The 27886-nt window shown below is 39.1% G+C and overlaps 1 protein-coding gene across 2 annotated transcripts in view; it reads left to right on the top strand.

Annotated features, from left to right (window-relative positions):
- cpne7 (copine VII) overlaps nucleotides 1-27886 on the top strand; it is a 55805-nt gene that overhangs the window by 14985 nt on the left and 12934 nt on the right. For both annotated transcript variants that reach the window (XM_066647238.1, XM_066647239.1), the window contains exons 3-11: nucleotides 3068-3250; nucleotides 3924-3998; nucleotides 7070-7144; nucleotides 12551-12634; nucleotides 13089-13178; nucleotides 13316-13414; nucleotides 13883-13969; nucleotides 17100-17159; nucleotides 19590-19723. In XM_066647238.1, the coding sequence (XP_066503335.1) occupies nucleotides 3068-3250; nucleotides 3924-3998; nucleotides 7070-7144; nucleotides 12551-12634; nucleotides 13089-13178; nucleotides 13316-13414; nucleotides 13883-13969; nucleotides 17100-17159; nucleotides 19590-19723 (887 nt within the window). The remainder of the gene's footprint in view (nucleotides 1-3067; nucleotides 3251-3923; nucleotides 3999-7069; nucleotides 7145-12550; nucleotides 12635-13088; nucleotides 13179-13315; nucleotides 13415-13882; nucleotides 13970-17099; nucleotides 17160-19589; nucleotides 19724-27886) is intronic.

Here is a 27886-nt window from a genome sequence, read left to right on the forward strand (position 1 = left end):
CAGGGAAATCCAAAACTTGAGATATCATCTAGCTACCTTTAATCCAGCTATTGGAGACCAACAGCCTCCACCAACACTGAGTCATGGAGCAGCCTTAAAAGGAACAGTTTAGGTCAGTTCCATGTGACAATAACGAGGGTAGAATTAAAATCAGGATGATTTAACTAATTTGGGGTGGTAATATCACATATTAAACACAGCACAGGAAATTGTTTCACTGTGACAGCCCTACCAGGTGCCACATCTAGTCAATATCTGGGAGGTATTTTATTCTCCCTGTGTCTGTCTGTGGTGGTTTTTTACAAAATCATGCCGGTATGTGGATTGACTGTTGAATAAGGCTGAACATTTCAATGGCAATATTGGTTTAACCCATTTGTGTAAGGTTAATATTAGAATGTTCTTTATGCCAGTGCTGTGTGTATTTCAAGGACTACATGTATTTAAAGGGACAGCTGGAGAAGGTGAGGCTCTGTTAGGACAGTTCTAATGGAGATAGTTCCTTCTTCCTGATGAGTGTGATATAGACACATTAGGCCTTTGACACTGACACTATTCTGGTGTTAGTGAGATTGATTACCCGCTCACATGCATCGACTCCTCCTGTTCACTCTGTGGCAGAGATGTATAAATGACCTTTTCAGATATGCTTTTGGGTAATGACAGTTGATTCTCTTTCTCTCTCTCTCTCTCTCTCTCTCTCTCTCTCTCTCTCTCAGAAATGTGCAATCTAATCAGCAAAATTTCAGCATGAATATTGCAACATAAATATACAGTATTTGGTGGCTTAATCAGTTACTGCAGAAAGACAGTCCTCTAACATAATGATATATTAGAGGATATTAACCCGTGGAATAATCCCAACCAGGATCAGTCATTCCTGCTGAATTTAGTTTAATGAACAGGGATTCTTAGTGTGAGGTTCAAATGTTTAATCTCCTGTTTCCCAGAGATGGTAATGAGAAAATTATATAATATTTACTTGTACAATTTTATAATATAAGGTGAGACACTATGGATAAACAATTTCCTATCTTAAAAGATAGTAGAAAGCATGTAATATTTGTTTGAATGTTGTACATATCTTTGCTTTTTGTAGTTACATCCTACAAGGACTGACTGTAATATGACGTGTGGGAGGAGCTAAATCTTCCAAGCTCTGTCACATCTGTGACACCATAAGCCAGTAGACAAGCTTCCAAAATGAAAATGGTTCCAGTTGACATTAAATAACATGTTGTGATACTAATTTAAGAGGAAAAGGAAATTGGGCAGTTAGTATTCTCCTTCAAGTGTGTTAAGCTGTCCATTTTGTTTAAATTGTGGAAGTTTGTTTATGGCTCGTTAAAAAAACAAACAAGTGTTTGCTAGTTTTCAATGTCTTAAAAGGAATCATGTGCTTGTCTCACTCTCCCAGCTTGGAATCATTGTGAGTGAATGGGGAGTCTTGGCTAATTGATGGAATTGGCAATAACAAAAATGGGGAGAAAATGGGTAAAAGAAAACATTGATGCTGTTGCGGCACTGATACAGATCATTTAAAACTGAGAAGGAGGCCTGTGTATTAATCTTATAACTGAGCAAGCTTGATTCACTTTCGTTTTGTGATTACATCTCTCATATAGTGATAAATTACATGATAACACACAACACAAGCATTCATTTGCATTCAGCCATGGAGCCCACAGCACTTCAGAGGAGCAGCACAATTAGGGTTTAGGACTTAACACAATAACGCTACTTCAGAATGACTTTTAGCTCGGCTGAATTTTTCATATACCCATATGAACATTATGGAGGGTGGAGGTGATGTAAGTTTGGATGGATGACTAAACCCTCGGGGAGATGGGAAGGCCATGATCTGCTCAGCTGTGTTTGTGTGTGGATATTTGTGTGCGAGAGCTCTTAGCTTCACTGATGCTGTGTCAAACCTATTAGAGCATAGAGCTACATCACATATGTTTGTGGCTACCTGCTTGTTCAATTTTCTTAATTACATAACAGTTTTTACTTCTTTGCTGTTTATCCAAAAATCACTCAAAGGTAGTAGAAGAAGCTTCATTACATTCATCCCCTCTCTAGCCTGGTGGCTCACAAAGTGGGAAGCTACAGAGCAGGGGGAGGCACAGAAAGCCAAATGTATGAGATGCACAGTGCTGTAATATTTGCACTGTAAAGTTAATTTTTGATATTGTTTTTTTTTAAGAAGTTGCAGTTTTGTATGACTTACAATGTTTAAAATGAATTCCAGTGGAGTCTGGAAACAAAAGACCTGTACGTGTGTGCTGAAGTCATGGGGCTTGAAAATATTCTATCTACAGTGTATGTCTATAAAAGAGGAACATTGCAGGCAAATTTTGAGAACCACTCCGAGTCGACGCTTCGCACTGAGCTTGGTGATCTTATGCTCATGTGCAGCTGCTCCAAATAATTTGTTCTAGTTCATAAGCAATTACACTAAGTCCCCAACAACTAAATATAATATTGTTTTTTCAGCATTTAGTCCAGTTGTTGCTTTTGGGTACATAGTGATGCTGCACCTAGTGTCACTGCCAAACAGCTCCAGGTTTCTGGACTTGGTTTCAAGCCTCGTCTAAAGTCATTGTGATGAATTCGGAATGTTCTCCCCATGTCCACAGTCGAAATACGCACATTAGAGGGTTGATTGGCTATGTAAAATTGTCTATTAGTGTAGTGTTTGTTTGTCCCAGCCACAGGGGATCCACTTGGTGGTGCACTCTTAGCGCTGGCCCCTACCTCAGATGAATGGAAGAGTTGCATCAGGAAGGTCATCTGACTGGCCAAATATTGGGATCATAATGATTCACTGTGGTGACCCCTAGCGGGAACACTTAATAGCCGAGAAAGAAGTGCATTCATTGCATTTATTACAGCTTCCATTCTTTTCACCACTCCAGTAATCCTTGTTTTAGCACAAGCTCACATCTACATCGAATTCATTCAGAATTCACAGGTCAGAGCAGTTTAAAAAAGAATATTTTCTGTTGATGTGGCTGTTGGCTGATTTTCTGACTGACCCGTACGTTCTCTTTTTTTCAACATTCAGCTGGATCGCACAGAGGTGATCAAGAGCAACCTGAACCCAGTCTTTGCCAAGGTCTTAATGCTGGACTACTACTTTGAGGAGGTGCAGAAGCTGCGCTTTGAAGTCTACGACATTCATGGGACCCACAGCATTGGAACTCGGGATGATGACTTCCTAGGGGGTGTGGAGTGCACCCTTGGCCAGGTCAGATTTTCAGTATTTTTAATTTTGTGTTTACTCTCATTACCCACTTTATTAGAAAAATGTTTTACAGGTTCACATTGTTGGTGCACAATTACCCCACCTGTTAATGTTTTGTTAGCTGTCCATTTGCAGTAGATTTCTGATCAGACATCTGCTCTTGGCTGGATATTTTTGGTTGCTAGCCTAGCAGGGACACTGGCATGTGTGAAATCCCAAGCAGAACCAAATCTTTGTGTCAAGAAATCATTTAGAGGTATCAGTGCCAACCATTCATCATGCCCCACTAAACCCACTAATGTTTACACATGCTTCTACAGTGACAGGTGGCAAAAACAATCAAACCAAATCCCCCTCAAATTATTCCAGACCCAAGACTGATGATTTTGGGTACTTTCGCTGTGAACCATACATCAGAACCACAAACAACACCAGATCTGGGTTTATTCAGTGTTGAAAATGGTTTCAGGAAATAACCTGGTCAGCACTAATCAGATTACATTTTGACAAACTTGACTGGTGAATGGCACACGATAACAGGGCTACAGTATGTAATTGTACACAGGAGAGTCTGATAAAGTCACCAGTGAGTGAAAATACAGACATTTAGGATCAAAAGTTTACTCTTAAATTAAATAAACGCATTGTTTTTTTGCACTTTGAATCTGTCCAACAGATAGTGGCTCAGAAAAAGATGACAAAGCCTCTGCTGCTGAAATACGGAAAATATGCAGGAAAATCAACTGTTACAGTAAGTTACACTTTTACAAACTGCTATTATTGTGTTTTCACAATTCACACACACACACAGTTGGTTCCACTATAAATGTTAGGACTTTGAATAGATGTTATGGCAAATGTTGGTACTTATCACTAAACCTGACCATAACCCCAACCTTAACCTAAAATTTTTTGCTTTTAATTTTGGCATAAAAACATGTAGAACAGTCAGGATGTGCTTTTTTGGTCCCGAGAAGTGACCAATACACACACACCCACACACACACACACACACACACACACACACACTAATGGACAAACATTATACAGTTTGTCGTTTTTGTAGAAGAATAGTTTGTGGGTACATTTCTGTAGCTCACACCATTACTACAATTTGCTCCTTGAATTATTCATCACAAGGAGATTACAGAAAATAGAAAACAAAACAAAACGTTTAATAAGGGTTGAATAGGCTGAAGTACCTCAGGCAAAAACAGAGAGATGGAGTGGAGGTTGGGAGTGGGAAAAAAAGGAGCAAACACCATCTGTCAGGCCAAGGCACTATTGAAAAGAGAACACTGTCTGCAGAGGTGTGTTTTTCGAGGCCCTCAATTAATGTGTTAATAGATATGAATGCGAGTCAGGCTGTTTTCAGAGCGTTCGGGAGGGGAAGGTGAATTGCTCCAATTATCTCAGGTTCTGTAGCTTAGTGCCAATGGCAGAACTGGAATGGAACTGGAGCTTCCACCTGCAACCCCAGCAGATTATCTGAATGAAGATGATTCTTTAACGGTTTTGTGAGGTTTTTTTTTTTGTCATATAGCAGCCTTTTACAAGCCTTTGACTATGTTTTTAAGTATGGCTGAATTTGCAGTTCTGGTGCATTCCTTCTCTGGCTTAAAATGACCCAGGGACAGTGCTGCTTGGAGGAGATTTGCTGGTGCGTGTGATAGCAGCTGCTTAGAAAAATGTCATGCAGCCTTATGGTTCTTTTCAGACCAGTGGCCTAGTTCACGTAAAAAAAAAAAGAAAAAAAAGTTAATGTGTTTCTGGAATGGGATGACTGACCTATTGGGATAATGTGTGGCTGATTAGTCAGCTAGACTGCTGGAAATGGAAGTTATTGACATATTTCCTGTATTTTCACGACTTCTGTAATGCTTCCTAAAATTGCACAAATTTTTGAAAGCTACAACTGGGCAGTTCCAAACGCCTTACGTTAGCATTCACCAAATCCTCCAGACAAGCCCATAGTAGGCCCTAGGCAGCATTTTACTTTGGAAACTTCCTTCCATGTTAATTTGACTTACAGTATATGTCCGCACGTCTGTGGACAAGCTATATGATATGAGCTGAATTCAGCTACTTTAAGTTGCACCCATAGCTGCCAGCACAGGTTTAGCCAGTGTGGATGTCTGTTAGCTAACATAATAGAATTTGTGTTCTCCTCCAAGAATACTGAGATTCAATTATATTTTTAGTCAGTTTGGAAAGAAATGTTGGCTAGATCCATATGTCTCAAATGAAGCATGTACTATCACATTTTTCGTAGAATTGCATCATATGGAGGGATGTGGCTTGTGGGAGGAATTTTCAATGAATAAAAACTGGGGATAAAACTGGGTAACAGTCCATCCCATCCCCCTAAAAAAGATGTAGGAGTGATCCCTCTTTAAATCATTCATTCATTATTTATTCATTCATCCATTCTCTGTAACTGCTGTATCTTGTTAAGGGTTGCACCATTGTCATTTTTATGGCGCTTTTCCACTGCATGGTATCTACTTGCCTCTGCTCTGTTTTTTTGCTTCTCCCCCAGGCAAATCTAGTATCTGGTACATAGAACTGGGCACTTTTTTGTCCCCAGTCACTCGTGTATTCAGGTGAGCCGAGTAGGTACGAAAAATCTCCAGCAAGAGCCAGACATGTAGCAAAGCACAAAACCTGCTTATTTAATGGTCTGCAGAGCAGTATTCAGTACAAAAAAGCCCAAAACAATAAATACACAACCTCTGTTTTTGTGGTTTTCAAAGCCCCCAATTCCTGTTAGAGACAGGGTTTTGAGACATCACAGCTACATTTCGTGGGGTAGCTGTGCTGGTGGAAAAGCGACTAGGGGAAAAGCTCATCAAGGTTTTCTTCACTGAATCTTCTTCATGTTACAACAAAAGATTGTACTGACAACTAACATACCTTTCAACACAGAGACATGAAAATAAGGGAAATTTTCCAGTGCCCCTTTTATTGCTATTATTACAACTAATGATCTACATACTGCCACCTGCTGTATGGGAGGGGAGTGTGGGGAAAACATCAAATAGATTATGGCTGTCAATGCCTACCGTCTACAGTATGGATTTTTTAAAATGTTTTGACATGGAAATTTGTGGCAGATGCTAATAGCTGAGATTTTTCTTTACCTGGATTTGCTTTCAGGTCCTCAAGTTCCAGGTCCACACGTGTTTGTGGGGGTTTCCTCTTCATGCTCTGGTTTCCACCCTCAGTCTAAAAACAAGTTATTAGTTTTCAACTTTATGCTCATTGATTTCTGGGTATGGTCTTGACCCAACAGGACTCTGATCAAGATGAAGCAGTTACAGAAGTCGAGTGAATGAAGAGACCACAAAATATGTTTGGCTCCACCAGAACAGAACTGGAACTACAGCAAGTTCAGTGTGTAATTGGGTGTAGGAGAATCTGATGTGCCAGCCAGTTGGATTGTGCAATCCTATTAACAATGCGCTTGGCGGAAAACACTAAAATCCATTACATTTTTTTTAACTTTCACTGTCTCACATTGACAAAAATAGTCAAAAAACCCCTACAGAGTGTACTTTAATTCTTTTTTCTATCCTGTTTGCATTTGGCAGTGAAATAAAAGCAGCTGACCCATATCTTAAAAATATACCTCCTTCAAAATGACTCAGTAGTGAGATACTACAAAAGAAATACTAGCTATTGAAGCAAACCAAGACTTTATATAGCTCATATATAGAATCTACTGTATCTACAGTAGAAATAAAGCTAGGCCACCTGGCTAACAACCAAATACCTACAAAGAAAAAACAAGCATTAAATTGAAGTGCTCTGTTATTTCCCTAGATTCATGCAGAGGAGATTTCTGGCAACAATGGATATGTGGAACTCTCATTTTGTGCCAAAAAGTTGGATGATAAGGTAAGAGGCTATGTCATTTATTCAAAATTCAATACTTTGCATTCACAGGTGAGCACCTGCTTATTGCAATGATAGCTCTTTTTTACCTGCTCATGAAAAAAATGTATCTCCCTCACTAAAACATTGATTTCTGAGCTCTGGATAGCTGCAGGACTGGAGAATCTTTTCATCTGGCTTCAAGGATGCCTAATAGATTCTGATTAATGTTTCTGACCCATCACCAATAGTAAAGGAACATAGTTAGGGCTGCTGTGGAGTCTGGAAATAAACCGGTATATGTGACTCTGTGTAATACAAGGCTGTTCGGGGAGAGTATTATGGTCAAAATAGAGGCAATCAGCCAAGACTGGCCTGGACAAGGCTGGGGGCGTCTAAGGGAGGATGTAGGGCTGCCTGATTGTCAAAATGAACCATACTAGAAAGATATGCCTCAAAAAATAATGCTCAGAAGTACATTTATCAGGACCCTTTGTGATTTTTTTCTGACTATGATGCAGAATCTATGAAATAAATGAACACATGATTGACAATTACATTGGAGATTTATTATTATTTGAAAATGTAGTGATTACGTTTTAACATCAACAATAAACAGTTCAATTAAACACTTATTTGTCTTTACCACACAGGAAAAAAACAGCTACTCTTTATATATAGTTCTACGTAAGATGTTGGGCACCTTTGTTGAAGTGACACATTTGGTCACTTTTTGACGAGAGTGGGTGATTTTTCTCTTTTCACCCCAATAGCAATCAGAAAATTAAATGCTCTGACAACACAATAAAAAGATTCCTGTTCTATATAGGCAGCAGGACTGTAAAAACTCAATCCCACCATTTCATTCAGACTGACTGTAATGATTGGCTTACTGCCCCCATGCACACACACTGCATGTATGCGCAGAGAATTCACATGCATTGGCTTGAGGGAGAGGGGTGCATAAAAGATAGACAGAGGTGGTGAATGCTTTTTAACAATGAGAGGCTGGATGGAGCCAGAATGCAAACCAGAGTGAACATCTGTGTATCTGTTGGGTGTTTTCTTACATGTAAATGAGACACGAGGAGGGTGGATGATGTTCCAATATGACGCCTTGGGCACCTCACTCCTTGCAGCTTGCTGACTCTATTTGTAACACTGCCATTTCTGTGTTTATGGGAGTGGCTTTAGAAGGAGGTGGTGGGGCATTTTTTGGTTGGATTTTTTACCAAATGACAGACCTCAGCTTGAACTAGTACACACTACACAAAAACAATATTTTCTGCATGTCCTGATATACAGTTACTTGCTCCTTCATAGCATAAAATATAAATGTAGCCTATACAAAAGCTGTGACACATTACACATCTTTAGTGAGGCCCCTTTAGCAGAAATCACAGCTTGCAGCCACGTTTCACACATTTCTTAGCAGAAAGCTTGTGGATAATCTTGGGTTGCCTCCCTTGCACAGCCTGTTTAAAGTCTATCCACATATTCTCTATGATGTTTCAGGTCATCAGATAGTTCATGGGGGATTTTAAGATATGTTTTAGATCATTATTCTGTTATAGAAGCCATTCTCTTTTTAACAGATATGTAAATATTTCTTTCAGAATTTGCTGTTTTTTTCCCCCTGGAATCCATTTTTCATTTACCTGTACAATATTGCCAATGCCAGTGCTGGCAACACAGCCCCAAAGCATTATAGCATATAGGTTTATACTAATGGCGAGCCGTAAGGTGTACAAATATTTATATATTTTTATACATATATGACGGAAAGAAAGAGTAAATGTGCATTAGGCTTTTTCTAAAGTATTGTGTTCACAGCTTCTTAGTTAAAATAAATTAATGTGATCTGTTAATTCTCTTAAGTGACAGAAGCACAACATTTGCTAGTGTTTTCAGTGAACACCCTTTTTTGGTAAATATAAACAAAACAAAAGTGGAAATTTTGCCCAAGGCTTGATATAAGACAGTATGAACAGTCCACAAGCTGCTCAACAGTCAGTGGTCACTTTTGCCTGATTCTCCTCTTCATGATTTGTAATAGGAGACAGATTTGGACTGCAGGCAGGTCAGTCAAGCACACACTCTGTGTCTACATAGCCAGGCTGTTGTAGCACATACAGAATCAGACATTGTCTTGCTGGATTTAGAGACTTCCCAGGAAAAGACGTCACCTTGATGGCAGCGTATGTCTCTCTAAAATCCAATGTTTGCCTCCATATCCGTGAAAAGTTTTTACATATTCATGTCACCCATGCCATATTGGTCATTGATGCATTATCCCATACAATGAGAGATATTAACAGTCCCTTTTTGTTACGACTTTCATTTTTTATGAAAACAGCCTGAAAAATTGACTCCTCTGACCACAGCGCATGCTTTTGCTGTCTTTTGGATGAGCTTGTGCCCAGAAAACTTGTTAACATTCCACATACAACTTATGTATGGTTTTTTTTCTTGTTTAATAGATTTACAGGTTGAAGTTCTTGATGCAGTGGCAGACTCTGTTAAATGCTCCCAAGCCCATGTGCCTATCTTTATCACAGTAGCATGACAGTTTGTCCTTTGAAAAGATGGGAAGCCTATTTGTTTTTTGGCTTCTGGTTTTCGTCAGTTAAATACAGTTTAAAGAGAATTTACAAATCACAGATTCTTGTTTTTATTTCATTTTACACAAAGTCCAAATTTTCAGGAAATGAGAATTTTATTTCAGATGTACAAGGTTATGACCAGGACAATGTATGCATGACTCAGATATAGAATCTACAGATACAACTCCACCACATGGCTTACAAGCAGAACACGGACGTGTGCCTCATAAATTCATATTAATATTTATAATGCTTCGGGAGCTTTATACGGAAGCTGGAGTGGTCTGTCTGGGTTGAGGGCAGCACGGGGCACAGCGTCAGGAGCAGTGGGGTGTCTCTGCTTTTGTTCGTGTAAACATTCTCTCCCACGCAGCATCCTGAGCACAGATCTCCACACCCTGCAGTTCTGCAGGTGTCCTTTACCACGATAGCGTTGCAAACCCCTTTATACCTCTCCCTCCCACTCTCTCCACTCATCTCCACTCCCCTTGCCCTCCCTCTCACTCTGTTCTTCCTCTTTTCCCTCTCCATTCCTTCTGTTTGCATACCTCCCTCTGTTATTCTTTCATATGCTCTATCCCCCCACCTACTTTCCCTGAATTTGCCAGAGGCCATGCTTGTGCAGAGTGATAATCTGTGAAACGCAGCATTTTGTTCATTTGGTTAACACTGTTCCATCTGAATTCATGCATCTCAAGCAGTGTGGGGTGACAGAGTGTTGATATCTGCAGGAGATCATTGATCTCGCTCACTTCAACACGAGTCTGGTGGTGATTTCGTCCACAAACTGGAAGCAGCCAAGTCCTCAAGCAAGAGATGCCATTGGGGATGTGGAAAACTGGCCTCTTTTTTCAGTGAAATGGCTTAGATTTACTCAGATTTGGGTTTAAACGCGAGCAGCCCGAGCGCCCACATAGACCTTCAGGCAGAGATTTCTGATCTCACGACCTGGAATGCCACTCACTCGCCAAACCTCCATTGAGTTTAAAAAAAGAACAACAATCTGCCAATCTGTTCTGCTTAGCCTCCCACCAGCAGGTCCCCATGGTCTCATGAAGTCGATTTCACACTGGCCCCATTCTCTGCTGGAAGCACCTTTATTCTTCTGAGACTGGGGAGTCGTACACACTGAATGGACACATTACATATTCATAGAAGCCAAGGGGAGGCTGATGCATGTTATTAATTTATTTCCCTCTGAATGTTGAGCCCATTAGCCTGGCTCAATGAACACCAGACATGCTAAATCTGAAATGCAAATGACAACAAATTCCATAAGGCAATAACAATGAATCCACATGTTCATCGTCTGTGATTGATCTATCAGCTATGTATTCCAATATTATCTCTTCAGTCCTGTAGTTTTAATGATGCTCTTGTGTGTTGGGTATAGTTTATTGTCATTGTGTATATAATTGCCACTTATCATAAAACTTGTGTAGAGGTTGTTCTTGCTGCTTTGCCTTAGGCCTTTGCTTTTCCATTGTAAAAACAATAGCACCACTGAGATGTTTTATCACAACACTTTCAGGATTATTATCTGTACTCTGTGGATTGTTCATTATGATTCGTTTACTATGTCTATTATTTCTGATCAGTGTTCTATAGCTGGCAGCTTTATGAACCGACAATAAGGTTCATGAGGACTCAATTTTAGCCATTCCAAATATGGTGTGCAGTACACACTTATCATTTGAATCCTAGATCTGCCAGAAATCCAAGGGAATTAGGCTGTAGTTGGCTGTATGAGTCAGAAGATGAATTCTGCTTAATGTCCATACAGAATAATGGCTGCACTGCAATCTTCAGACAAAATCAGTCTGTTCAAATGACTTTCAATCTCTCATTAGTTTTCACAGCAATGACTAAAATAGAATGGACACATTAGCAGGCTGAGTTTAAATGGACATAATTATAGTTTTCCCAACATCTATTAGCTTTGTTTTGAAGTGCACATATCTAATTTGAATTTCATATCAGTTGTGTCTTGCATGGAGGAAAGGCCCTTTGACCAATCCCATATTTTTCAGAAAAGAAATACAGTCAGTATCTTTCGAAATACATTTAGTACTTCTTAGTAGATTGACTGGTGTATAGCTAGGAGCACATTATATACAATATTCACCACCACACAGGACAGGTTAGAAGATAAATGAGAGATAGAATTCTAGGTTAATGATGTCATTACAGCCTTGGGATTATTGCTGTGCTAGACATGCTCTGGCAATAGAAAGAAAGATAAATCAAGTGTACCAGTATAGAACCTGACAGATGGGAATTCAAATGCCAGGTATGATCCCAGGGATGACTGTGCAGGTAATAAAAACTGAGGACAAAACTGAGGACAAATCACTCACCTAAATCAGTATGTACTGAAGCCATTGGCAAAATGTTACCTTGACAACCAGATAGTGGGGTTACCTCCTGTTTCCCTGTCCCTGGGGAGATGTAGCTAATGCAGCAAGAAACAGGGGGCATTTAATAGCTCATTCTGACCCCACTCTTTCCTTCTATTTTTTGTCATCTCTCTTCATTTCCTCAACCAGTCCTGCGACCGTGTCCTCAGTGTCCTGCGGAATCAATTGCTTCAGACTGATTACTGATGGCGCTCACAACCCTGACTCAAAACCTTGTGTCAAATGAGTGTTTCACGCCATTTTCCCCTGATTTGCTTGGTTACAGCTGTTAGTGAAAACAAAGGCACCCTACAAAAAACTGAATGATGACAAATAACTGTAGACTGAATTCAATTTCCTGCTACACAGGACTCACACTGGAGAAGCATTATTATTGTTTTTAATGATTATTACCCCTTGTTGTGTTTTAGGATCTCTTCAGCAAGTCTGACCCATTCTTGGAGATTTATCGGGTTAATGATGATGGGACAGAACAGCTTGTACATCGGACAGAAGTGAGTCGTGCAGCTTAATAGACTTTCTTAATGGGCTTTCTCTGTCTATTTACTCATTTAATTTTCACTTGCAGCCGAATGCCTTACTGCCACATCTGGACCATACCATTTACCACTGACAGTAATTTCAGTGTATTTCTGTGTAAGATTGGGAAAATTAATGGGCTCAAAACCTTTTAACAGAAGCTACTTAGCAGCTCCGGGATAGCACAGCTAAAGATGTGAAATTCATGATTATTAAACTATTTAAGGCATACACACAGTACTTTTTATGTTTGGTTTCTGTGTACGTTTATTGATATAATTTAGCAACTGCCCAGTGCCTCCAAACACGAAGCACTTTCTGCTCAGGTTAATTAACTGGGAACCTGACCACACCTTACAGATAATGCAGATAGACCTTTGGTTGAAAAAAGCTGGAGTATAACTCTAATGCCACTGTTATCTTTTACAGGTAATCAAGAATAACCTGAATCCTGTGTGGGAACCCTTTAAAGTTTCCCTGATCTCTCTATGCAGTTGCGACGAGGACAGAAAGTTAAGGGTGAGTAAGAGGACATGAACATAATTATGCGAATCAGCAAAAAAAAAAAAAGAAACAAATAACCAAAAGTATGCAGAGTTCATACATTTAACTGTAGGCTCTGTCTGTAATATTTTTGCTGTGGGTGCTACCCGCAGTGCCTAGTGTGGGACTATGACTCCAGGGGGAAGCACGACTTCATCGGTGAATTCTACGCCACGTTCAGAGAAATGCAGAAAGCTACTGGAGGAAACAAGGTCAGTGTGAGAGATGCACAGTCACACACACACACAGACTCCTTGCGTTTGATGTGCGTCACAGATGGACAATTTTTCTCGCACGGTGGCTGGAGTGGATGAAAGAAATGCCACAGTCCTGTTGTGTGCAGCTCTATCTGGGTGTGTGTGATTGGGTATGAATATCTCTGGTGGTTCTTGTACGTTTTAAAGGACAGAAATGACATAAGCTACAGAAAAACAAAGAGTGTTCTGGGTGGTTACTGAGGTTAATGGGTTAATGTTATGCTTATTTAGGTTTAAAAGGTTTAAAAAGTCATCTTGTTATATTAAATTATTCAGCTATATATACAATGCATAAAGGCCATATGTAAGGCCCATGTCCTGACATTTTACCAAGCTTCTGTGTATGTGGTACAATGAATTAGCAGCAGAGTCCCTGACAAGGCTTAACTTGTCACTTTCTGTTCTCTCCCTCTGTTCCTGAAGGTCACTTGGGATTGTGTCAACCCAAAGTACAAACTAAAGAAGAAGAACTACAAGAATTCTGGCCTGGTCATTCTCACTGACCTCAAGGTAAGAGCCACTTGAACTTTGTGAAAAGATTTGTACTTTTAACTTAGTGGTTTAATTCTGAGGAAAAATATTGTTATTTCTACTTTGCTCCATCAACTCTTGGAGTTTATTATTAGATAGATACATAGATAATATTTAAAGAAATAATTTTACAGTGTACAGGAGATAGCATATACATATACATATATATACATTTAGGCACAGAAACAGGTACGAAATTTGCTCCAAAAGACGAGTGACTTCAGTCATGTGGAGGTGGTTTGGATATAAAATATCAATATTCTAAATATTTTTATATAATGTCATATGTATTTGTTGTTTCTTCAGAATGTTTGAAATTGTTAGATTTGTGCTAAAGAAAATATAATTAAACATAATTTTAATAAGAAATTAAATATATTATTACATTAATATAATTTATATTAAGATAACATTTATTTTCTGCAATAGTGAGTTCTTGAAATTAATAAAATTAGTTTTCATTGTTTTTTCATATCACCAAAATAAAACAGAAATATCGTGTTGTGATATTATTTTAGGGCCATATCACCCACCCCTTACATATAAGCTTCAAAAATAAAATACTGAATATAAAGTGTCTAAATAAAGCACCAAATATAAAGTTGACATAGAATCTCTATCCATAGAGCTCTGTGACAGCAGTCTGCCACTGAACTTGCTTCTCTTTTCCATCATGATGGCGTGTAGTGGATCACCATCATCATTCATGTTGGAGAGCAGTTTGCAATGAGTCCCTCTCTCAGCCGCACTGACTACAGAGTGACCCGCTCACCTGACCAACTTGTTCCTTTGCATTTTGTCTCTCTACTTGCTGTCTCCACAGTACAATACAACATAAAAAAGATACCACCACAGACTGGTTAAACATTTGCAGGAGCTACATACAGATGTTAAAGGACCCTACTATGTAGAAGAACTGTCCTAATTAATCTTAAGACTAAAACGTTGTTTTTCTGTAACTTTTGTGAGATTGAAATGTGAAGTACACGTGGTGATGAATTAAAGGAAAAGTAAGACGTGCATAAAATGTCTAAATACAATGTTAGGCCACTCTGAACCTCCAAAACAGCTTCAGTACACTTTCAAAAGTGTGAGAAACTATACTGGAGAGATGGATTCTGGTAGAGACAGCCATGAGTATAGAAATATTTAATCATAGGATTAAACTGATCAGTAAGAATTTGTTTTTTATTTGAAGAACTTGTGAAACCCAAACCACACCCCCACAATGATCAGTAACTATTGGTTTTATGGCTCTGAACTGCTATATGTGTCTTTGTCTTTATTATGAGGAGATTATGCATGGCAATCCTGCCTTAATATCTCTCTCTGACTAGCTGTAATGAGACTGTTCTTGTCTGATCATATTCTGCACTGAGAGAATGTACTTAGAATAATAATGTTCTTGACACTTCAGCCACATATTATTGTTATTTTTAGGAAATAAATCAATAAGAAGCACTTGAATTAATTTCTGAATATGTGCACACTCACAGCATCTAACAATATATGCAGTGTGGTGCTTTTTTACATAATGACAGACAACCTGTTAAATAAGAGGATGCTCCAATTTCATAGGCTGATACATTTTACTATACTTAATGACATCTCACCTACTCTACAGAGAGATTGTAATGACAAAAAGGGGACAAAGGCAATGTCTCTGACTGTAATTCCAAGGAAATGTTAAGGTAAGGCAAGGTTAATCATGTGATAACGCTGCCACAGCAGTGTGTAAACATTAAATGGAAGATAGTGTTATTAATATGGGAGCGTGCGGCAAATATCTGAGCACATCAGCAGCAGGAGAGAAGTGGGTGGATGCTGTTCTCACTGTTGTGCTTTTTTGAAAAGCAGCATTTTTAATTGACAGAGCTGATTTGGCACCCTGTGACCTTGTTGTGTTGATACTCTTTTATCCTGTTTATCTGGATTAATTTCAAAATGAAGCCATGCTCATTTGAGCAGAGTCTGTGTTAAAACAGGTCTCTGTTTAGATTCCACAAGTGTATCCAGAAGTGCAAAACAAAATTCTGTTTTCATTTTTGCTTTTCTTTGATTAAAGGGCTATTATCTAACAGTTGGGCTAAACTGTTGGGTGCTGAATTGATGGATATATATTAATTCATCACAAAAATGATTAGTCATGCACAGGCCAATTAGTACATGGGCATCACATTTGGGCGGAGGGAGGTGAAACTAGCATTAGGAATCTTGCCCAAGGACATTTACTAGAAGAGTACAGTGGTCCTTAAATCACAGGGGTTAATATGCTATATCAAACACTTAAACACTGCTATGAGGCTTTGGTAGTGTTAAATTGGCAAGGAAAATCTGTTCTTCTATATGATGGCATGGCTGCATTAAGTGTAACTTATACCTGGGATTCCTCACAGCTCCAGCAGTGGTACAACATTTTTCTCTCCAGGCTCTATTCACATTTTATTGTAGCTGTGGTGTGATGCTGGACAAGCTTTACAGAATAGTTCTGCCATTAAGTGTATCACTGTCGTATATATTATTAACTGAAATGTGATGTATCATCTTAATGTATGTAATGAGCACACTTTCAGGAATGTTCAGTTAGATCTGATATTTCAAACCTGCTAACATGCAATTAGCTATGACAACATAGTCTATCCTTCTAGCACTTAAAGATGGAAGCTTAGTGTTTAATGATATTTTAAATAGTTGTTCCAACAAGCCTCTAATGTCATAAAAGCTGATTTTGACAATTGAATATTAGAAAGTATTACAACAACTGACACTGGTTGGAGTAAAACTTTATAGATGTTTATGAATGTATGTCACTTGTCATGACATGCTCAGAGGACACCCACACAGCCTTTCATGATGCGACATTACCCTACACAAGCCTTTTTATGTTTATGTAAATGTATGTCCTTTGTCAAGAAAGACATATGTAGGTGTCATGTATTAGTATAGATTTTTGAACAACAATGCAAGTGTTACCAATTAAATTTTCTACAATTTCTCCATTTTGCCAGTGTTCTGTACAGCCAGTCCCATTTCACAAAAGGAGAGAATGCACTTGTGGACAGAGCATTGATAGGTCATGACTTATTCTGAGCTCTCTCCATTCTTCCAGCTTCACAGACTCTACTCCTTCCTGGACTACATCATGGGAGGATGCCAAATACATTTCACAGTAAGTCTGGGAAACAGTGTACTACAACTCAATGCAAATGTAGTCTTGAATCAACCAGAGTCTGCTTCATACTACTGTATGTAAAGGGTTAAGCCCAAAACCCAAAATGGCAAAATGTCTTTAATTGCATTAACAACAAATGATGAATAAATAAAGTACGGCAAAGTTATTTTCCATGGTTGAAAAGTTGTTTTCTCAGAGGAAGAGCCAGATTGTCCCATTAACATTGGCCGATGTTCTGTTTTGGACCACTGCATAAGACTTTTAGAGGATGTATTCTGCAGATCTGAGATTCATAAAGCTGACATAAAGCAACAAAAACATGGATGTTGTGAGAAAAGACGTCCCGTGTACAATTTATTAGACATGTTAAAGAGGTCTGAGTACAAACCCATCAGGCTCATGTTTTGACCTGGTCAGAGTCCAGTTTTACACCCTACAGAGAATATTTAGTATTTAGTTTATTATAGTATAAACTAGTATAGTATTTGGTTTAAATACAAAACTCCTTGGAAATGGGCTTTTCATCAGCAGTGAGTGAATCAGTTCTGACTCTGTGAAAAGCTCTCTACAATTCTTCAGCATTGAATTTGGCAAATGTTTTCTCATACTCAATAAATGTATCTATTATTTATATTTCTTGCAAATGTATTACCTATTAAAAGCTTAATTATTTGTCAATTTTCCTTTGCCCATTTTTTTTTTGGGTAAATCTTTTGGGAGCGTACATGACCGTGCTTCGACCTTGGCTGATACAGGGTCTGCAAAATGAAAAGAAGCAGCGAAGCCTCTGATTCATGTTCTTGTTCCATTCCGCCCTTTATCATGCAATGCTACAGCTCTGTTGATTAAATGTTACAACACTTGCTAAAGCACATTAGGCTGTTTCTCATCGTCTGCGCGGGATATCTGCCACTTTAAGTTTTCACACAGCGTTTAAATGTGAATCATTGTTGCACAGAAGTGTTCTGCTAGAGGCACCGTCTCGAACAAATTAAAATCTCTTCCAGCCCCTTTCTCTGCCACTTTTCATCTTATACTCCCCATGAGAATTAACCAGACAATCAAGAATATTAATAAGTGAATATTCATAGATGATGCAGAAGGAACAGTATATGAAAGCGATATATACATACTGTACTGTGCAAAAGTCAGAGACTTATTTTTGTTCATTTATTTAACTTCCAATGAAAACAGCCATTAATGTACTATGCAGTTTTTTTACGGTCCAGCATTTGCCTTAATTACAGCTTTCATTCTTTTCAATAGATTTGCTTTTATAGGAATATTTTCCCACACATCAAAAAGTTCAGGATTAGGTGTTGGTTTAATTTTCTACTCACTATCTCAAATCTTTTCAGTAATGCAGAGGTCTGGGTTCTGAAGTGGCCAGTCCATCGTTCTGAATAAACCTACAGCCAGTTTGTTTGCCGGCCACATTTTCTTCTTTTTTGCAAATAAGCTTTTCTCAGTATGTCTTCTGACAGCTAAAAAAATCTTTCAGATACATAGTGTTGGGCTGCACAAAAGGCACATGTCAGATCTTAAGCAAAGGTTTAATTTAAGTGTAAAGTTTTAAAGATTTGATAGTGTTGCTAATTTTCATTTTACTTTTCCCTTTCCTTGTGCAAATGGACTGGTCTCCACAGAAATATCTCCTGAACAACAGAACAGAGAGTTTGTTGTTTATGGTTGTTTGAATGGTTGAGAAGGTTGTCTCTGACTTTTGTACAGTGATGTGTATTTTTTCACCAAGACGGTTGTGTCTGATTCTGCTGTGATTCTCATATAATGTACTATTAGATGCTGTTACAGTTTGCATTTTACATATTACATTCAGGGCAAAGGCTAATTGTATTCTGATAAATGGCACTGCAGTTGAGCAGGTTACATTTCCTTATGGAACACTTTGAGCCTTTTTACAGATAGAATATTTTTATTATTTATTTTTTTCTTTTTCAAATAGCCTCTCTGAAGGCGCAATGACTGCCAACTAATTTGAGCCTTTTAGAGATAGACAGACTCTCTATTACCTGAACTGTGGATGGCTTTTCAGCAGTAATGCTAGCCCATTAGGACCTATTTACTGAGCTGGAAGCTCTGAAAATATGACACCCACCTCCCTCTCCCCCCATCCTCCTCTCCCCATGTTTTCTATCTTTGATCATATGAAGAAAACTCATATCTCTGATGTAGTAGTTTTATACGAGAAGGAACAGGCTTTCATAACTTGACTGTATGTTAATGTCAAAAGATTTTATTCCTATTTTGAACCATTTCTATTCGTCAATATATTGTGAAATGTTCACACAATAATAAGATAAGCATGGAAAAAATGAATTGTGTTATGATGGTGATGATCCATTCTGTCAGTTATTGTCTTTGTCAGTATTTTAACAGTGTTTCCGGTGATGTTTCCTTTCCCTCCAGGTGGCCATTGACTTCACAGCATCTAATGGAGACCCCCGCAATAGCTGCTCACTACACTACATCAACCCCTACCAGCCAAACGAATATCTGAAGGCTTTGATAGCTGTGGGAGAGATCTGCCAGGATTATGACAGGTTAGTCCTGACAACTGTGCAGGAAAGAGCCAGTCTCTATCAGAGGAGATGTTCCTTTCTGCTGTGTGGAAAATGGAATTGTGTATCGGCTTTTACGCTCAATCTGGTTCTGAGCCTGAATATGTTGGTTACTCTGGCTGTGCCCATCCTGCCTCAAATGAGCTTGAATGATTAGAATGTAATGAAAATCATAGTGGAACATCTATTGTAATTTTTGGAAGAAAAACGTCCGAAATGTCATTTAAAATCTTTAATTTACAGCGTTGTACATTACAAGTGCACTGCCTTTGTTGATGTTTAGAGGTTGCTGAAAATAAATAGCTGAATTCTTATATACCCCATTTCTGGAAAAGATGATTTTTGAATAATTGAGTGTAATATGTAAATACAAACACATTTAGAATTTGATGCCTACAGCACACTCTAAAAATGTTTGATAGAAGGATATAAACCACTGTGATACATTACCTTTCCTTTTAATGACACTATTCAATCATTTAGGAACCAAGGATACTAATTGCTGCTATTTTTGTACATTGTTGATTTACACTCAACACTTGAGCTGCTCAACCATTGTCTGATTCTCCTCTGTGTGATGCCCAATACAGTCACATTACCTTACAGTCACTGCACACACACTCCTTGTCTTCAAATCCACACTGTTGTAGCAAGTGCAGAATGAGGCTGCTTTTTTTTTTTTGATTGTGCTTCAGGCATCAAAGGTAGAATTTGTATATTTTTACAAAATACAATCAAGTTGATTAGTGACAACTTTGGAAATATTTTCTCTGTACATTGATCAGTTATATAAAGGAAAATTATCCAATCATCAGATGTCATGCCACATGTTTTCTGGAAATGGGGTTTGGAGATTATTGGTGCTTTGTAGATGGAATTTTCAGCTCTGTTTACGATGCACACATCCCTGAAAAGTTACTGATGTGAAATCTCTGTGGGCACCAGTGTTATACCAGAGTGGGTGCTCAAGAGTGTGAAAGAGTGTGCAACCTGAAGAAAACCTCCCAGCATTATTCCTGGTGCAAGGCTGAGCTCACTAAGTCTCACTAAAATGAAGTTTCACAAATATTCATATCGCAACTGTAAAATATTATACCTTTCAGAGTCCAAGAGGGTGCAGGAGCACTTTTTGCTCCTCAGATCTATCTATACATGTGCCTGTCTCCACAAATCTACTCCTTTGTCTCCTGACAATAAAGCCAGCACTTAGACAGATGCACCACTCGCTAGCACTTGTTTATTACATTTGAAATGAAGTACGCTTTTATTAGTCTTGTCATCACGTCAATTAATTGTGCTCAGGCCAGGTATGGGATCGACCAAATCTGAATGAGATTTTGTCGTTCTGAATTTGTTCCAAAATTGGCCTCTGAAGCTGCATGTACACTAGTGCAAGGGCAGGATCTGAGGAGGCTAATGTTAATAGAGCTGTCAGAGTGTCAGAGCTGTCCGGTTGCTTTCGCAGCTCTTCTAATGATGAGCCAGGGAAGTGTTTGTTACGGCCAAAACAAGACCAAGTGAAACAACCTAGATGCACATCAAACCAGAGGAGCAGACACAAGGGAAATCTCCAGTTAGCTTGGCTAGAGGCTCTGTTGGTATTTGAGACACTGTTTGTCTGCACACTGTGCTGTTTTGCTGTTAGCGCTGCTGCTGCTGTTTGATGAGTGCGACAGCTTGTGAAGGTGTCAGTGGGCTGTCTGCTGGGCTGTCTGGTGGTCTGTCTGATCAGATGACAGAAGCTACAGGAGCCGGACCGTTCCTCCAGGCTGTGTCCTAACAACCAGTGGCACCACACATCATGCCAGCCCTTGGCACTGAGCACGGTCCCTATGCCAACAGACTGGAGCCTATTAGAGACTTCCAGCCTTAACAACACTCAGCCCCAGAGGAGAGCACACAGACACGAGTCAGAAATCTAAACCAACTGCATCATCCTGTTAACATCTCATTGAAGAACGCTGCTTATTAGTGGGACACTCCAGTGTTGTTTTCAACCTACTGCATCTGTCTCATACAATCAGTTACAACAGCAGTAACTCTGGTGCTTTTTGTTGTACTCAGAAAAGGCAAAACACTTTGTTTTGAAACATGAGGTGAACACTTAGGAATTATTGTAGTGTAAAGATTTAATTGTAGTGTACTTGAAACTTTACAGGGGAGGTTGGATGATTTCTGTGAGGATGGCATTCAGCTACAAGAAATATATGAGGTCAGGTGCTGATGTGGGAAGATTTATGGTGATATTCTGGGTTACAAAACGTCAGGATCATGCACAGCTGCTCCACATCTTTTTCTCTGTGAGGATCTGACAGCAGTGCACACACAACTGAACTCATGTGTTTCACATATATATTCACTCAGAGACTTCGGTAACTGGCCATTGGCTTCTATTATGAATGAGTTTTGAGTCAGCTGGGTTCCTACGTACAGGAAACATCTAAATCTATTGCTAGCGTTAGCTGTTCTCAACCATATTCAAAATAAGCAGTAGCTGCAATACTCCTTTAAGGCTGAAAGCAAATGTAGTAGAAAACCCAGAGCAGCTTTGAGCATCCCAAGAGCCTAAAAACAGATCTACACTCTGCTTCAACATATGGGGTTTGTGTGCATTCTTAATTTCCCTCGACCTTCCTTTGTTTTGATACTCATTGTCGTGCTGGTCTCAGAATGGCTAATTTAATATTACCTCACTTTGCGTTGAGGTTCCTCAAATTGACCTCAGAGGAAGCAGTTAATTAGCATCTCGCACGCCTGTAATGAGATCAGTCACAGCGAGACAGAGCCAAACTAAGGTTTGAGCTTTGAAATGAATCCCACCATTGAACAAAATCTAAATGCGCCGCTGTTAATGCTGTAGATTGACTTATGGCCTCATTCTAAACTATCTACCTTTAAAGGTAGGCACTTTCAGTGTATGAAGAGAATATGGGAACATGAGTTCAACAGGTAGATGTAGTGTTTGGCTGAGGATGCTCAAAGCCCTCAGGGTCGGACACCTACACTGTGTGGGTTTCCTGAGCAGCCTGTGGGGCGATCACACACATCAGGTGATCACCTGCAGATATAAATATGGCTCTGCTTGTGGGATGGAGTAGGGTTTTTGTTTTCTCATCACCACCACCTCTACTCCCCTTTCACCACCACCACACCCCCACCCCCTTCTGAGTTGCCCACACACATGAGAGTTGTAAGTGAGAATGAGATGCCACATTGTCCAATCAAATCTCCATATTTATCAGCTTCTCATTAGCAGCTCTGTTGCCACGTCTTACAGCTGTCTCCTGATTCTTAGGCTTTAGGCCATGCTCATTTTGGAGGACATGTTGGGGTGTCCATAAAAAGTGTTGAAATGTTGAAGGTTCATGTTGTTTTTCCTCACATGAATGAGGCTTATGTGAGTGGGAAGCCCATTCAAACATACACTGTGCCTAGAACTGTGTAGGCACCTTTTTACTGAGTTATTTCCACTATTTTAGGATGCACACCATACATAATATACACACACTCAGTAGGGGAAATGACTGCCAATGGAATAAGATGCTCTGGAGCTGTCACACAAGCCTAAATTCACAATGCTCTGTGCCAAGCATTTGGGCTGTGTAGCAGTGGAACTACATTCTCTAGAGTCATGAAGTACTATGCAATAACCTTGGAGTACTATAACAATGATCGTGTTAGCTGGAACTAATCATGTAAAATAGTGTAAATGCTCATTTTTATCCTCTTTCTAGTAATAAAAATGCTAAAATATATGTTTAATAAAAGTAACTTAAATCCCAAAGTCCCAAAATAGATATGAGGCACATATGCTTATATTCTCTCTAAAATGAGCTTGCATTTATAGAGAACCACACACACACACACACACACACACACACAAATGCACCACCTCACACTTTACAGGCAGAAGGAACAGTATGAATACCCAGTTTTAATGACTCATGCTCCCTCAGGAACGCATACCAATGATAGACAGTTGTGTTACAAATGAAAGCCCATGATCTGTTTGAATCCTTTCAGAAATTCTGAATGTTTCAGCTTTTCACTTTCTTTTTTGTATCTCCTCTCTGCCTCCTGCTTCACGGTGGACCTGCAGTGGCCTGAGATGCACATTGCTTGCAGGAATTTTACATTAGTTTATTTAATACTTAGATAATGTGGCAAATATGAAAACATAGCCATTCATTTTGACTGCTTAATGTACACTGTACACATGAAGAAGATACAACCATTGCTTGAAATCTTAAACTGCACAGCTGGGTGTCAATCCAAGGTCTCAGAAATTGTATTTGCATGCTGTATGACATTGCAATTGTGTTATTTTGATATTTTCTTTATTTAATATATTTTGTATTTTTCTCCTTCACATATGCACACTGATTTCTGTAGCGGTATCTTAATCTGAGGCTATTTATACTAACCAGGACAATATTAATGCTTATAAGTGGAGATGCACCAAGAATATCATATTTATGAGATCTTTTCCATGTACATATCTATCAATGGCAATATGTTGGCCCTGTCTTCAGGAGATTGTGAGTTCAGTCCCTAGTGATGCCTCAGACATCTGAGACCAGGAGTCCAAGAAAACACAGATGGCCTTGCTCTCTCAAGGTGGTATAGGATAGTCCTCCCTCTCCCAATTATTAATCAGTATAAAACTAGCCATTGCAAGCATGTGTCAGCTAACAAAACAAAACTGAGCAGTTAGAATTCTTCTGTTTGGTGACATGTTAATAATAATAATTATAATAATTATTTCAACATATATAGCGCCTTTCACAAACCCAAGGATGCTTTACAATCATAGGTGAAAATAAAAAATATTCTAAGGACCCAGAAGAGCAGAGATTTGAAGTGAGACAGGGTTGAACAATTACGAAGGGCAGGAGGAAGAGAGTTCCAGAGTTTGGATACAGCGACACTGAAAGACCGACTCCCATAGTAGAAATTCTAAAAGAAGACACAGTAAGAAGTTCGAAATTAGAATCAAAATAATGTGATATGTAGGAGCTAGACCATGTAGGTTAAAAGAATAATTTTGTATTTAATCCTAGACTCTGCAGGAAGCCAATGCAATTGTTGATTAACGGGAGTGATATGAGTTCTATGCTTGGTGAAAGTAAGGCTGCTTGGCTGCTGAATTCTAAATATACTGGAGATGACTGATCAGTTTATCTGGTAGGCCATAAAAAATTACTTACAATAGTCGATACAGGAAAAGATTAAGGCATTAATCAACATTTTAGAATCACTATCATAGCATAAGGCGTCATCGTACAATATTATGCAGAGGGTAAAATGTGGTTTTGCTGACCGACTTAGTGTGTGACTCAAAAGAGAGCGTCGAGTCAAGAAGGCACCCAACGTTTTTAATGACTTGGGCTGGCTTGATAGCAACACCATCAATGCCAATTGAAAAGTTTGTTACTCGGGGGAGTGCAGATTTTACTTGCATTAAGTTTTATATAATTATTATGCAGCCAGACATTAAGATCTGAGATGCATGAGCTCAGAGCCTGGGCAGAGACAGAGGTAGAAGTAGTGCTGACATAGATCTGAAGATCATCAGCATAGCAGTAAAATCTAAAACAGTGATTACGAATGATCTGACCAAGTAGTAGACTATACATGATAAAGAGGAGAGGTCCGAGAACAGATCTCTGGGGCATTCCATGATCAGCAGGAGCAATAGAAGAGTTATGGAGTTAATAGAGCCAGTGTTTATGCATTGACGCCTATCAGCAAGGTTTGACCTTAACCACTGGAGGGCTAGGCCTGTAATGCCAACAGACTGTAATCAAGAAGTAAGACTTTCATGGTTAACAGTGTCAAAGGCTGCCGTTAGGTCAAGGAGGACCAGGATGTTAAACAATCCAGCATCTGTAGACATCAGCAAGTCATTCACAACTTTAACAAGGGCAGACTGGAAAGGCTTATATAAATTAATGGCAGTTCAAGAAGAAGCAGCATCTGGCTACACAAGTCTCAGAGGAATTCATGTTTATGGTTCATTTAACATATTTTGGATAATAAAAAAAAACAACACTACATGTGCCCAGGGCAAAAGTTAAGGCACATTTTATTTAGAAGTTGTAGAAGTATATGTTGTGTTCATTTATTCTGCCTTAAAAAAAAAATCAACAAAACATGTCACTTTACCAAGGGTGTGAAGTATGAACAGATTGAGATTTTCTTTGTGCTGGTTTGAGTTGTGTATTTATAATTATGAACTCTTGTGTGTGTGGCAGTGTATAAACACATGCATATATCACGTATATCTCTATGGATGTGTTGTCCATCAGCATATATTGTAGCCAAAAGCTGTTTCTGCCATCCGGCGCCATGACTCACCTACTGGACTGAAAATAATTAACTAATCAGGACGCGCTGGTCTCACTCCTGATGCAGTTTATTTTTGCATTTGTTCTGATCTGTTGTCAGAGCAAATGTGCTTCTGGCCAGCAGATATGACTAATTTTGCTCCATCCCTCCTGCCTGGCTCACTGCAGGTCATCCCCTGTCTTTAGGGCTTTCATTAAAAGCTGGATTAGCCCTTTCACAATGCTGAGCTGCATTCTGCCCCCTGTGGACTAAGTTGGTGTCCTGATATTGCTGACCGCTTAGTGTTTTCATTTGTCATTTTTCATTGTCAGGCAGGTTTCTCTGAGGAGAAAATAATGAGATTGTTTATGTCTGAAAAGAAGCAGAAAACACATATCTATGTTGATTCTCTGTACCTGGCCTGCATTCGATGTTTTTGTATTGTCAAGTGGTTCAAACAAATGTACTAATTATATTTGACTTAATCAAACATAGACTATAGCTACTGATATTTAAGACATAACTAGTGATGTATATGAAGAAGAATATTCTACCTAGTTCTAGATACATCCAGTCTAAGTGATTTTATCAAGAGAGTCCTGTTCTTTTTCCTGAACATTTTGCTTGGCAGCAGTATATTTCAAGGGGATGCTTTCACTGGATAAAATTAATTAAATCATGTAAAAACCTCTAGGAATAGTTTGAGTCTTATACATTTCTTACAACCATCTCATTTCTCATTAGATATATAAACTACTTTCAAGGTAGTTTCACGTTCTAAGAGAGCATTTTGGCTGTGTTTTAGAACGTAGTCGAACACAGGATATTTGTTGTGTACTGCTCAGATCTGAGACATACTGATGCGTTTCCCTGTGAAGGGATGGGGGGTGCATTTTCTAAGAGGGAACATGGTTGGAGAAGGGAAGTGTGAAAAGCTTTTGTGTTTCTCTTCTTAATTGATCAGAGCTTTTAAAGCCTCTTCTGCTTTCTTGCTTGGAGAGATGGATGTCCTCTTGAGAGCATGATGTGCCTGGAGACAAAGCCACTACACAGCGTTACTCTCGTGTCTGACAGTGTCATGATGTACTTATTTGTGTGTGTGTGTGTATAACAATATGAAGAAAATGAGGGTCGAGCAAGGCTGGAAAGAAGCTTAAATGCAAACGCAAGATGACTAGGATGCTGTGATAAAGGTCAGCACTGTAATTAGGCTCCAAATTATGTGCTGCATATTCATCTCTACAGCCTTTGAATAAACGGATTGTTGCTGCCTAATAGGGGCTTAGCTCTCCTGACCCATTTTGACTCGGCAGTCAGGAAAAAAGCAGCACACATTCGGGAAGGCTGACATGGCATAGTTCGTTACCCATTTGGAAAGCAGTTGACTGCGTGGGAAGGAGTCACAGTTGTCAGAACAGCTCGCCTCTCAATCATGGATGTGAGAAGGCTTTTGCTCGCCAAGCAGAGCTCCATCATGCGCCCATGCTGTAATTCTTCTTGACGGATACAGCATGTCAGACAGTTCGTTTGGAGTGTTCTGTAGAGTGGGGAAGTGATTTTCTTCCCTAGGTGAGGGTTGTAAGATTGCGCTTGTACATTATCTTTGGCAGCATCTGAAATGGTTTAAAGTGGGAAGTACACGTAGACGACCAATTTCTGTACCTAGAAACTGCAGAAAGTAGAGTTCGAGGAGCAGGAATGCACCAATATGAGGATTGTAGGCTGATGTATATATACTTATTTTCATACATACGTTCACAGATGCCAATGCATTAACATTAATGAAAATTAGGACTACATCTGGATCTAGACGGGCAT

The sequence above is a fragment of the Hoplias malabaricus genome, chromosome 16 (assembly GCF_029633855.1).
Source record: "Hoplias malabaricus isolate fHopMal1 chromosome 16, fHopMal1.hap1, whole genome shotgun sequence".
Taxonomy (NCBI): Eukaryota; Metazoa; Chordata; class Actinopteri; order Characiformes; family Erythrinidae; genus Hoplias; species Hoplias malabaricus.